This window comes from Gavia stellata, chromosome Z (assembly GCF_030936135.1).
Source record: "Gavia stellata isolate bGavSte3 chromosome Z, bGavSte3.hap2, whole genome shotgun sequence".
NCBI classification, from domain to species: Eukaryota; Metazoa; Chordata; class Aves; order Gaviiformes; family Gaviidae; genus Gavia; species Gavia stellata.
This window is the reverse complement of record NC_082637.1, coordinates 31,881,465-31,894,864: the sequence shown is the minus strand read 5'-3', so window position 1 is coordinate 31,894,864 and position 13,400 is coordinate 31,881,465. Positions and strand designations below refer to the sequence as shown.

Here is a 13,400-nt window from a genome sequence, read left to right as displayed (position 1 = left end):
CTACTGCATTTGTACTAATACTCACTCTGGTATATACTGCAGACTTACCTATCTCTGCTATAGCTAAAACTGAAAATTACTGGATCTCAGCACAGCTTTTGCCTGAATTAGCAACTGCAGGTAGACTCTGTTCATCAAACTATTGAAATCTAGATACCTTCTAGACCTTACATACAATCAGAACAACACAGTAAAGGACTGAGAGTGTGTACTGATACCATTATTTGAGATATGAGCTGTCTTCACTGGAATCTTCCAACTGCAGTATAAATTTTTATAGATAGAACTGCTGTAATAGCAGCAAGTTAGAAAAGCACAGTAGAATTTTGGATTGCAGTTTCTGTGGAAGGCCTTGTCTAGACAGAGTATTTGGATTTCCAGTTCCTCAAACAGGAAGCTTTTAATGTTTTTCCACTTTAATTGTATGAGTTGGCAATGTCAGAAACCCACTTTACTTCAGTAGCATATGAAATACCTTTCAAAGCCTGCATGACACCTTACCCTATATGAACTGCGTCACAGCTTTTTGTTTAAACTGAAGTCCTAGCCTAATCCTTGTACCTCAAGTTCCCTCCATCAAATACTTCTCCATGTAATGAGACTTGGTTTAAAAAAAATCTGAGGTTAGCCTTAGGAACAAGAACAGAGTAAGACTCTCAGAAATCATACAACCCAGCACTCATATGTAGACAAGCATTGCTTACATTTTAGGACAAAACCAAGTTATGTTTAATGAAAGCACAATGTAACATTTAAATCCCCTTAGTAGAGGTAGAAAGCCAGTGTTTAAATCTAATCCATTCAGATCTGAAAAACTGATACCAGATATTGATTTATTGCTATTAGTGATAACCAAATTTGAGAGCTTATAATGTCAGCAAGGTAGCATGAATACAGTTGTGATCTCCAATATTCATAGAGTAAAACATGTCCACATCTGTAGTAAGACAATAGCAGATTCTACCAAGAATCTACCGCTTCTTGTAAACATTGTATTTGTGCAGATTTTTTTTCATACTTTAATTTCTAAAGTCATGAAAGGCAAGGTTAGTAGCAGAAAACACATCCAGTTTCACATTCGGCAATATGAGAACCCTGCTCTTCAAGGACAACCAAAAACCTAGCAGCACATTTTCAAACAATATTACAAGTTTTTCTGAATTACCCACCCTTCAAAATCGTTTCCCCCCTAAAACCAAACAACAAAAACAACAAAAATCTGACACCAAAAATAAAGTGCAGTACCCAGAAAAATAAGTGTCAAGAAAATAGCCATGTTTGTTTCTTTGAAAAAAAAAAAGAAAAAAAAAGTACTTGGCCTCAAGTGTTAAGAGTACTATACTGTGTCCATCATTTTGGATTCTTCTTCATCTCTTTGTATCACAGAGTTTAAACTGCAGACATCTGTGCTTATGGAACCTGTGTTCTGCAACAGATGAAAAATTGACAGCTTAATTCTCAATAACTGTGTATACGGAGTGGGGGAGAGAGAGAGAAACAAAGATTTTAGCTTAAGTTGGACTCTTTGTGTTGTCAATCTTAAGATGGGACAAATTTGCAACAGTAAGGAAATAAGCTCTGAAAAATTCATCAACCAATATTATCTCATTGTGTCAAGAATTCTTTAAATTTGCTGGTATAGCTTGATTTGGTCTCAATATTTCTAGGACTTGACTCATGTACTTAAAATTCAGCTGTTGGATCTTACTTGAGAGGTACTTTAATCAAATTATTTAAAGTAAGTAGTTTCCATTGTGACTCCTTCCCTAATACCTAATTTTTGACAATCTTTTAAGTTGCTTCTTCATTCCAGAATGTGGCCATCACTGGCACTGTAACAAGAGACCTAAATACCCTCAGTTTCCTTTTATCACAACAGGAGACTCCTTAGGCTTGACTTACCTGAATGATCCCATGAATAGGATTAGTCACTTTACACTGAAAGCTCATTTCACTGCTTGTGGTAAAGACTGTGAATATAATTCTAGTATCTGATCAGTTTTATGATGCAGCATTTATTTTAAGTGTGAAAATGTAAGGGCACTGAAATAACATATGCTTTTGACCTTATGCTGATGCTTTCTGAATTCCAGCAAGTAAAAAGAAAGCCCATATATGCCTTGCATATTGATTATACTGCACGTTATATCCTGATCAGTAGCAGTTCCAGGAATAATCCTCCTTATATTTCAGAAAGGTACAGCTTCTCAAGGCAGGACCTAATCCTACTTAAATGAATTTCTAGAAATAATAAACCTACCTGTGAAAAAGATGTCAGCTCTCCTACAAGACCAGGATTGACACTGAGATCATGTAGTAACATAGTTTGAAAGCCATGTGATTGTGACCAGATTCTCACTCTTGTCTTGAATGCCTCAAGTTCATTTTTAAAAGCCTCAAAATAGCCTTCTCCTGTCTGCAAAGAGAAAAATGAAATATTTGCACTTCAGCCAGATTTACTTTTGAGTTGTAAGCATACGCAGTGCTGAAAAAACCACGCAGTGATGCATGTTATACCCTTTGGGGAATAACAACTGTGAACAACTTAAGAATAATGTTAGTCAATTTAAAATGAAATTTCAGGTAGATTTCTTTTTAAGACAATCTGTAGTATTTATATGTAGAAGCAAAGTAATTGATTTAGCTAAGGACATGTAAAAATAAATGTAATTTTAGCCTTTCCTTTATTCCAACTCAGAAACCAGTACCGTTAGAAGAATAGGTGCTTGTTGTAGCACTCTGGTCAAAAGTAAAGCACAAGTTGGCTCGCATTTTAACTGAACTCCTTTAGGCAATATTGAGATCCATCAGAGTCTTGAATAACTGAATACAGTCTACAGCAAACCACAGTTTCAGTCTTGCTGCATTTCTCCTGCATAGCTCTGGGCTGCTCTATTTCAGTAATAAGAAAGGGACGCTATTTTGGGCCACACTGTGAACTGCAGATGAAATGGAAAGTTGTGACAATACACAGGTACACTATGAAAACATAGGTGTAGTTAGCCAAAATCAGTCCTTGAACTGGTCTGTGTTTGCTGTTGTTACTTAGTTACTACTTGTCTGTAACACCTCTGCTGTCTTCCTGCTGTAGCTTGCTTTCCCTCTGGGCTAAGCAAAATCCACTAAACTTTCATTTTGAGAATTGGAATTACACCAAAATATTCTGTCTAGAAAAGAATTGCTAACAAAACACTCTCCCATAAGCCTAAGCCAGTCAATAAAATATTTAGCCTCTTACGATTAGGAAGAAAGCCTTTCTAAAACACCAGTCCCTTGTACAGCATCATTACCCAAGTTGACTTACTTTGGCTTTCTGGAAAAAGAGACGAAAACAGCCTCTTGGATCCACATTGCAGCTTCTGGCAATTTCTATAATAAACTGCATTACAACTGCTTGGTGTGCTACTTGCTCCATCAGAGCTCTTTTCTGAAAAGAAGTTAAAGTTATGATTTAAAGATATTTCCTGTGACTATATTTCTAAAATTCAGCATAGTTTCCTTTTGTTCTAGTTCCTAAACAGATGAGAACTGATGCTCACAGAAGCAAGGGGACTGATAATTAGCTATAACTAGACATATATATGACAATGCACTACAGAGTTTTTCTTCAATAAAGTAGAGAGAGGGTGGGAAGAAAATTGAACAGCTAATTAAGTTGGTCAGCTTTTCTATAGTGCAAGTGGGAAACTGTATGTTTTCAAACAATTTAAACATCTTCTTCATACCTGTTCAGCTTCTAGATGAAAACACCACAACATGAGATATCTAGATGTTTCTTCACATACAAGATATGGATGATCAGACAAAAATCGTTGACTATCATCCCATCTGCTCAACATACCTAGTAAGAAAAACATAGTTAAGATATTCTACATGGATAAATGATTTAATGCAGCAAGGAAGTTACTTGCATTGATACCCCAGTATATTTAAGACCTTTGTAATTCACTAGCCTCAAAATGCCAGCATGCAGCTAAATTTGGGTGTTTTATTTATACATCTAACCAATGCTGAAAGAGCATTACCAGAAGGTATAATCAGACTTTGAAGATACTAAAAGTAGGTTTTAATAGTCACAATTTCCTATATTTTAATGCATCTCTAGCATTTTTAATCAGTTCTCATACACACTAACAAAGCGGTATAGGTATCTGTTAGTTACATTATCAAATAGTTTTAAAAGTTTATAGATAGAGATTTACATTCAGTGATTCTGACAAACACAAATCCTCTAAATGTTTGCAAATAAGAATGGAAAGAATGTGGAATCTGTCAAAAATGAAAGTGCTTCTACCACGTGATTTGCTAGGTTTTTAGGAAATTTTAATTTAATTATGGGAACAGCTTGATCTCAAGAAGCAAAGCCACATCGGTATTGGAAACTTAACTAGAAGATTGACTTGTGACAGCATGAAGATACATTAGTCTTCATGTAAAGGCCGGAGTTTAAAAATCAGAACTCAATACTCAGACCACTTCTTAAAATTATCCTTCATGTATCACTGACAGTGAAGTCATTATTGGCAACAGGTACCAGATGTACAGCTTTACCCGTCTATCAGCATATAATTATAACTGGGCTAAAGATAATTCAGTGGCAATGACCTAAGCTAATCTTAATTCTAGCAAACAAATGTCTAAAGAGAAAGCAATGGCTAATATTTCTTCTGGCTGTTTTCAAGAGAGCTATTCCACATGATTTTTTTATTGCTTGGAAGACAGAGCAGGATGCAATATGGCTAGCAAAGTCCACACTGCCCCTTGGCAGCACCTAGCACAGAACAAGAGACTTGAAAGAGCATTAATGTACTGTCCCTTTTCACAACAGACTTACGTATTTTGAATTAAAATAACAACATGGCTTTGAATTTAGGAGGTAAGAAGAATACTGATGACCACCTGTAACAGTGTAATCTGAATTTAGACAAGAAAGTTAATTTTGCCCAGCTCTTAGCTAGGAAGCCTGCAAGAAAGCCTCTTCTTTTTCTGCTGAAGTGCACAGCAGGGGAGACACCTTCTGATTCCACTGTCATTATACTTAGCAGTTAAGATATTTGAGAGAACCTGTGCCCATCACTGTTATTTGTATACTCAGACAGTGTTGTGCCTTAAGCTGGTACTTGCAAGGCTTGCTAAGGCTAACAGGGCTAGAAACCCTTTCTTTAGAAGAGTTTAAGATCCTTAGAAGCCAAATAGCTTAGTAGAAACGAGTTTGTACAAAGAATTGAATTTTGCCAACTAAATCCTGTTCTTTATTGTTCTGGAATTCCAAATATGCTATACTATACCATAGTCTGAAACCAGCCTGTAATTAAGAATGGAAAGCACTTCAGAGAACCATCAAAATTTCAGATTAGTTTACAAGATCAGGTTTGTGCTTAATTGGGTTCAACAATTATGACAGAGCTGAAGTGACACCTAGTGGATAATTAAATATAATTCTAAGAAACGCACAATTCCATGCACACAGACTCTCAGTAGGTGTTACAGACATTTCCCTTTAATCAGTCATTACCCTTATAGCTTAATAGCCACCAGAAAAACATTTATTAAAAGGAGGCGGCTATGGACAATCCCATGCACTTTTATACACACGACTTCCATTTCCATGAATGTCCCTGCCTTTTCCCACTGAGCAGCAGAAAAAGTTGCTAGAACTTTAGTTTTCAGGGCTTAAGCTCATTTGAGTATTAATTTTTTATTTTATTTTTTTTTTAAATTTAAGTTCTTATTGGTCACAGAAACTAACAAGCTTCTACAGTTTACACCTTATTTCGCTTTTAAGTTATTATCTGTCCTGATAAAATAAAGCTGAACAGTCTGGTAGCCAGGTCTTTCATTTGTTAGCATTCATTCTGCATGATAAGGAGCAAACCTATACAAATTCTGTAGAAGTTCAAACTGCAAAATGTTGGAAAAAGTACACTCACCGAAGTGTCTTATCTTTTGTTCATGTTTTTGCATAAGTGGTTCAGACAGATCTTCATCTTCTGTTTCTTTTCTTTTTTGATTAATAAAACTCTGAGGAAGAGAAAAATTGTACTATCACAGAAACTCCAGACATACCTTTTTGTGATATATACAAGTATTATATTTTAATACGTTACTATTTAATGGGCTATGTTCTAATTTTAGAGTCATGTCATATACTTGAGAAGGTTTTATTTTAAAAAGTGCATTACCTGACAATAGAGTTTACAAGTCTCATTATAGTCTACTGACCAAAGAGCTCTGAGAAACTTCTGTCCTCAGGCAGGAACTTACTGATCTGTCAACAATGAGTATCACGTACATTGCAGCCTGGATGCAGCTAAATCAGTGAAATTAGGAGATGCGCTAGCTGTTCAAATTAAATTGTGAAATCAAAGCTGAGATTCTACCACAGAAAAAAGTTTGTGCTAAATAATCTGTACTACAGTAGCCATTATTAGAGGCAAACTAACAGTTTTTTTAGGAATTTGGCACAGTAGAGAAGCACACTCTTCATGTGAAGAAATGATTGTTCAGTGCATTTGGCAACACTTGCACTACATAGAATCAGAGTGATTTGGGTTGGAAGGGACATTTAAAGATCATGTTGTTCCACCCCTCTCTGCCATAGGCAGGGACATCTTTCACTACATCAGGTTGCTCAAAGTCCCATCCAGCCTGACCTCTACTGTTTCCAGGGATGGAGCATCCACAAGCTCTCTGGGCAACCTGTTCCAGTGCCTCACCACCCTCATTGTAAAAAAGTTCTTACATCCAATCTAAACCTACCCCCTTTCAGTTTAAAATGATTGCCCCTTGTCCCATCACTACAGGCCATGATAAAAAAATATCTCTCCATCTTTCTTATAAGCCCCCTTGAAGTATTGAAAGGACACAGTAAGGTCAATGAGGCCTCCCAGCACCTTCTCTTCTCCAGGCTGAAAAACCCCAACTCTCTCAGCCTTTCTTCATAGAAGAGGTGTTCCATCCCTCCCTCCAATTTTCATGGCCCTCCTCCAGACCTGCTCTAACAGTTCTTTGTCTTTCTTGTACTGGGGACACCTCACTCCAGCTGAGGTTTCACGAAAGCAGAGTAGAGGGGTAGAATCACCTCCTTTGACCTGCTGGCCATGCTGCTCTTTATGCAGCCCAGGATATGCTTGGCTTTCTGGGATGCAAGTGCACACTGCCAGCTCACATTTAATACCTAGATGACCCACACAAGTTCTGATCTGCAATTCTGGTAGCGAAATGTCATCCAGATTTGTATTATGAGTGCAGCTTGCTCCCTTTCATGATGCAAAGTAAGAAAAAAACCCATCTAACACATTATGTGGTTTTGTGCTATACCAGACACAGAAGACACTCAAGACTAGTAACAAGTGGGATGAAAAAGAGGCCAACACTTGTTTTCATGCACACTGATACGGGTCATACCTTATTAAATACCTCCTTACTAACAGGATCTGTGTTCCATAGATTCTGTCTTTCCCTCTGGTTTAGTGCTTCTTCTTTTCTTCTCCACTCTTCCTCTCTCCATCTCAACTCTGCAGCTTCAGTCTTTGCTTGAGCAGATTCCTGATCGCGGGATTCTGAGTTATGCAGTGCTAAGCTACCAAGTTTTTGCTGGGCTTCTGCTAGGTTCCACGTGCATTCTACAGAGTGCTTCACAAACTCTCTTTCTTTTTGGCAGGCTAATTCAATCCCTTGGCTGTATGTCTGTGAGGAAAATCAGACATGCTATTTATGGAGGAAAAATTTTCAGTTTACAGTTTGTATAGGAGCAGACAGGCCTAAATCCCAAAGATAAGGCACCTGGAAGGTGCCTTAGATATGCAGCATTATATTTGTGGGAGTGATGAAGCATGGTATTGTACAGCCAGATATTTTTTACAAAGAGATTTCTAATTCTAGCTGTCTTAACTTTATTAAGGGCATGTGCAGAATCACGGATCATATTCTGCTATCTGTAATAGTCTCCAAACTGTAAAAATACTTTTGACACAGCTGAACCCCCTCTGGCTATCTTTAGGCTGCAATGCTAGTAACAGCCAAGTGTGAGAATACTCTGAATATATACTACTGAGAAGAAAGTATCAGTTTTGTGATGTCATATCACAACAGTAAAGTAACTGCTGCTGCCTGCTTTCCAGCATGGATTAGTACCTAACAGATGGCCAACATCTTCCCTTGAACCGACAGTGAAAGCGGAATTTAGGTTATGAAGTGGCTGAGGCCCAAAAGCATATGCTCCTTTTGGTCAAATCTACTGAGGTGGTCACCACTCATAGCTGGGAGAGAAAAGTGACCTCTTAAGCAACAGTGCTTATATTACTTCCAGGTGCGTGCTGGGAATTCACACTCAGTAACTTAACAAATTATCTTATAAAGCATATGTCATGCCTTCCCACCAAGAGTGGACAAAAAACATCCATACGCATCAGTTCCTAAGCCTTCCAGTGCAATATTATGAAATTTGTGGTACTGAAAACCTCTGGCAGAAGGACATGAAGGACAACACAAGTTGTGAAAGATTATTTAAAGGAAACTTTAATGCAGGTACGTTAAAGTTCTTGTGCCAACTTTGCTTGGGAATTGCAGCGGTTTTTTTTTTTTTAATAAAAAGATGAAAATTTCCCTGTTTGGAAAACTAAGGTAATGGCAGCTTCTTGCAAGGACACACAGAATTCCTGACAACGTAATTATAAAACTCCGACTCGCCCTAGCCAACAGAGAAACACACCACTTAGCTATCTGCTTTTTAGACATAAGGATGCTGGGATAACTTCAACGCAGCTCCTTCCACATCACTTGTCAAACGTGGAACTATTACGCACGGGTGGTGGCAGACGCCAGACCCTCCACGCGGCAGCAGCGCCTCTGCCCCCGCTGGCGTACTGCCAGGGCGGCGGAGCGGCCTCGGAGGGGAGCGGACACTTCCGCACACCCCCGCCCCGACACGCACCAGCCTCCACAGTGACCCACGCCCCTCCACGGCCCCCTCCCCGGGGCGGGGTCGAGCTGCGGCCGCGGGGCAGCCGAGGCGCCCGCAGCACCGACCCGCTCCGCGCCTGCCGGGGTGGGGGAGCTGCGCCACCGGGGGCGGGAAGCGGCGCGAGGTGCCGGGGCGGCAGGGGGTGGGGGGGCACGGATGTACCTGCACTTCCGGCAGGCGCTGACGGGAGGCGGGAGCCTGCCCCCGCTCCTCGTCCTCCTCCGACGGAGGGCCGCCGTCCCGTGAGCGCGGGAGCCACAGCGCCATCCCCGCCGCCGAGCCCCAGCCGATCGCCGTCCCCGGCCGCCCGCGGCGCTTATACACCTCACCGGAAGTGAGGCAGCACCCCACTTCCGGCAATCTAAGCGGGCCGCCGCGCTCCCGCCCCCGGCGCCGTTGGGCGGGGCCTGCGCCAGACGTGCTGGGCGGTGGTGGGCCGGGCCGCACCGGGCCGGCGGGCCTGCTCCTGCTCCTGCTCCTGCTCCTGCTCCTGCTCCTGCTCCTGCTCCTGCTCGGGCTCTTTCTCCTTCTCCGGCCCCGGCCCCGGCCCCGGCCCCGGCCCCGCGGGAGGCCCGCTGCAGCCCCCCGCGAGGCCCGGCCGCCCGTAGCGCGGTGATCAGCGGTTATGGCGCCGGAGCGCTCCTGCGTGTCCCTGCTCGGAGTACCGTGTGTCGGGCCTCTTCCGTACCGGCGGCGGACCGGCTACCTCCCTGGAGGGTACCGCAGCACGCTGACAAATTATATGTGTGTCTATATATAATATATGTATTTTTAAAAAAATAAAGACGACGCGCCCACGAGTGCGTGCGCAGGAGCCGGCGCGCACGCAGCGCTGCCAGGCGTTGCCGTGAGAGGCTCCGCCGGGCGCGCGGCCACCGACAGCGCCACCGCCCGAAGGGGCGGGGCGGGGCCGCGCGGCGCGGCCGTTGGAGGCGCCGCGGTCGCCATGGTAACGCGGCCGGGCCGGGCCGGGCCGGGCTGTCGACCCCGCCAGCCCCGCCGCTGACCGCCCCGGCCCGCCGGCCCAGATGCCGCTGAAGGTGGTCGTCGAGCTGCAGGTCCACGCCACGAGGCTGCGGGCAGAGCGGGGTGTCCGGGGCGGCCGGGAGAGAGGGAGGGAAGGAGGGAGGAACGGCGGGGCGCCCCGGACAGCCGGCGCGGAAGAGCGGCGGGGGACGGGGCGAGGTAGAAACTTGTCACCGTGGTTATTCTGGGACCCTGAAGTGCTGCATCATACAGCAAAACTACACATGTATGAACAGATGTGCACCCGTATATGTACTGTATATGTGTGTATGTGTGCGTATGTATATACATATGCTCTGTTTGAATATTTGTGTATGTACATCTGTGAATGCACCTTACGTTCTAAGAGCTCCCGGGGACCTGTTTGGTTTTCAACAGCTTGGTTCTCATCTGGGAATGAAAGTTAACGTAAAATGAGGTTGTACCTTTGCAGTGATAGTACCCCTGTGAAGATTAAAACATGCCCTCGTTGCAGCCAGTTTCTCATCCGTGGGTTATTTAGCTCTTCGTCCAAACAGGAGGCACTGACTGGTTATTTGGGGTTGCAGGTATAAAGTCTTCTAGAAAGAGTGTGCAAGGAAAAGGTTAGATTAAATGCAGAGTTTTTCTGGCTGTGTGACGTTTATTCAATGAAGGGGATTACTGCTGTTGTGCAAATGGATAATACTAACGTGTTGCTCATAGCAGGTCTTCTCATCAGAAATAAAAAAAAAATGGTGGTTTTCAGTCATTCATTTCCTTGTAGGTATCAAATGTTTCTGTTGTTTGTAATGGTAAGGTCTATGAAATCAGTCCCTGTTACATGAGGTAATAAAAAAGAAAAGTCCAAAATACAAAATGAGAGAAGTCCCAATGATAGATCTTAATCTGGCACCCTTTTGAGGTTATCAGTAATAAAGCCAAGGGCCTACTGAGTCCCTTCTGAGATAAAAGTCCTGCAGATGTAGACTGATGCATTTGTGTAAGACTGGACTGACGAGTCTCGTGTGAACGTATTTTTTTCTTTCCTAATGTTACAGTATTCTCCTGGAGAAGCTGGCGACTCGTGGTTTAGACAGGTGCACTCTTCGCTGGGTAAAAACCTGGCTGGATGGCCGAGCCCAGAGAGTTGTGGTGAATGGGGTGAAATCCAGCTGGTGGCCGGTCACAAGCGGAGTCCCCCAGGGCTCAGTTTTGGGACCGGTCTTGTTTAATGTCTTTATTGATGATCTGGATGAGGGGATAGAGTGCTCCCTCAGCAAGTTTGCAGATGACACCAAGTTGGGCGGGAGTGTTGATCTGCTGGAGGGTAGGAAGGCTCTGCAGAGGGATCTGGACAGGCTGGATGGATGGGCCGAGGCCAATTGTATGAGGGTCAACAAGGCCAAGTGCCGGGTTCTACACTTTGGTCACAACAACCCCAGACAACGCTACAGGCTTGGGGATGAGTGGCTAGAAAGCTCCCCCACAGAAAAGGACCTGGGGGTGTTGATTGACAGCCGGCTGAAGATGAGCCAGCACTGTGCCCAGGTGGCCAAGAAGGCCAACGGCATCCTGGCCTGTATCAGAAACAGAGTACCCAGCAGGAGCAGGGAGGTGATCGTGCCCCTGTACTCGGCTCTGGTGAGGCCACACCTCGAATACTGTGTTCAGTTTTGGGCCCCTCACTACAAGAAGGACATTGGGGTGCTGGAGCGTGTCCAGAGAAGGGTGTCAAAGCTGGTGAGGGGTCTGGAGCACAAATCTTACGAGGAGCGGCTGAGGGAGCTGGGGTTGTTCAGTCTGGAGAAGAGGAGGCTGAGGGGAGACCTTATCGCTCTCTACAACTACCTGAAAGGGGGTTGCAGAGAGGTGGGTGTTGGCCTCTTCTCCCAAGTGACTAGTGACAGGACTAGAGGAAATGGCCTCAAGTTGCGCCAGGGGAGGTTCAGGCTGGATATTAGGAAAAAGTTCTTTACTGAGAGAGTAGTGAAACACTGGAACAGGCTGCCCAGGGAGGTGGTAGAGTCACCCTCCCTGGAGGTATTCAAGGAGCGTGTGGATGTGGCATTGTGGGATGTGGCTTGATGGGCATGGTGCTGTGTGGTGTGGGTGGGTTGTTTTGGTGTGGGTTGTGGTGTATTTTGTGGTTTGTGGGTGGTGTTGGTGGTTTTTTTTTTTTTTTTTAATGGTTGGACTTGATGATCTTACAGGTCTTTTCCAACCTTAGTGATTCTGTGATTCTGTGATATGTCCTGGTGTGTTTCTGCCTGAGAAACATGACATTTTTCTCAGTGTGTGCATCTTGGGTCAACACAAAGAGACAGAATGCCTTCCTCGTGTTTTCCCTGTCTTGTTTCATGAGAAGGTATGCTTTGAAAAGGTGAGTTTCATTTGTTAGATGGCTTGGGTTAGACGGTCTAATGTCTCAAGCCTTGTACAAGCTGTAATTCATGCATAATCTTATTTTTCTTTACAACTGATAGGTTATTCTTGTTTCACATGCATTTTAACATAATAAGATGAAGTATTAGGCCCATTCCTGGAATGGAATAGATTTTAACATTTCTTTAAGATTTTATGGTCTGGACCTTTGACAGCAGTGGTTATGAGAGGTCATCCCTCACATGGACAGTTCTTACCTAATCTCAGTAATGGCAACAGTGTATATGACGGTGATTGAATTTATTCTGTTTCAGATATGATTGTTCTGGAAGCAGTGTGATACTTCAATTCTAATATCACTATCATCTGTTCATGATTTTTGTCATTACAGCAGACGTGATGTAAATGAAGATCCAAATAAATGATAGACAAATGGTTTTGCTGCCATTTTACATGCCACACTAACACCTGAAACTAGTAAGGACAGGAGTCTTCAGTGTGTTTTTCCTGTACTCTACTGTATGCTCATTGTTTATGGTTCTGGTGAATGGTATTTTGTGTTTGAAAATTGTTTTTAAAAAAATGCTCTAAGACAGAATGGCTATGTCTATTAACAATCAAAACCATGCTGAAGCCATTGCAAAACAGGAATAGATTAAGTTTAGAGGAACAGTATCTTTCTTATTTCTTTCAGACTCTCCTCCATTTTCTTTCAAACTACTCTCTCTACCTGTCTTTCTCTAAAATTCATTGCATCTGGCTCACAAGATGCCTTTCCTTGAGGGACGTGATTACTCTCTGTTTCCTTCTGTGGTTATTATTGACACAAGTGAAAAGCTACATAGTTAATACATCTGAAAGCTACAAAATATAAGTTTTATGAAGGCCTTCACCCAGTCTCAAGGCGAACACAGCTCTGAACACATGACTCTTCAGTCTCTTTGCAATAAAAGCCCATAGACACATTCTGACCAGAAGTGGGTAGTATAACCCACTTCTATAGAAGAGTAGGTTCTTGTACATTTACCTAGTCATAAGAGGAGCATCAAAGTAATTATCATGAAGT

At 42.9% G+C, this 13,400-nt stretch overlaps 1 protein-coding gene across 1 annotated transcript; it reads right to left on the bottom strand.

Annotated features, from left to right (window-relative positions):
• Window positions 1-768: 768 nt before the first annotated feature.
• CDC37L1 (cell division cycle 37 like 1, HSP90 cochaperone) lies at window positions 769-9,232 on the bottom strand. The gene is made up of 7 exons (XM_059834360.1): window positions 9,128-9,232; window positions 7,408-7,689; window positions 5,931-6,021; window positions 3,726-3,841; window positions 3,305-3,427; window positions 2,261-2,416; window positions 769-1,426 (listed from the first exon to the last, which is right to left on the bottom strand). Exons 1-7 carry the CDS (start codon window positions 9,230-9,232, stop codon window positions 1,337-1,339), a joined length of 963 nt encoding a protein of 320 aa, XP_059690343.1. The 3' UTR covers window positions 769-1,336.
• Window positions 9,233-13,400: the final 4,168 nt, after the last annotated feature.

Bases quoted from the DNA above. Each gene is read 5' to 3' on its own strand.
- CDC37L1 (XM_059834360.1), bottom strand. From the start codon at position 9,232: ATGGCGCTGTGGCTCCCGCGCTCACGGGACGGCGGCCCTCCGTCGGAG. The intron at 3,428-3,725 runs GTATGAAGAAGA...ACTTCTTTTCAG, and splicing joins TTCATCTAGAAGCTGAACAG to AAAAGAGCTCTGATGGAGCA. The intron at 2,417-3,304 runs GTAAGTCAACTT...TTCTCTTTGCAG, and splicing joins TCTTTTTCCAGAAAGCCAAA to ACAGGAGAAGGCTATTTTGA.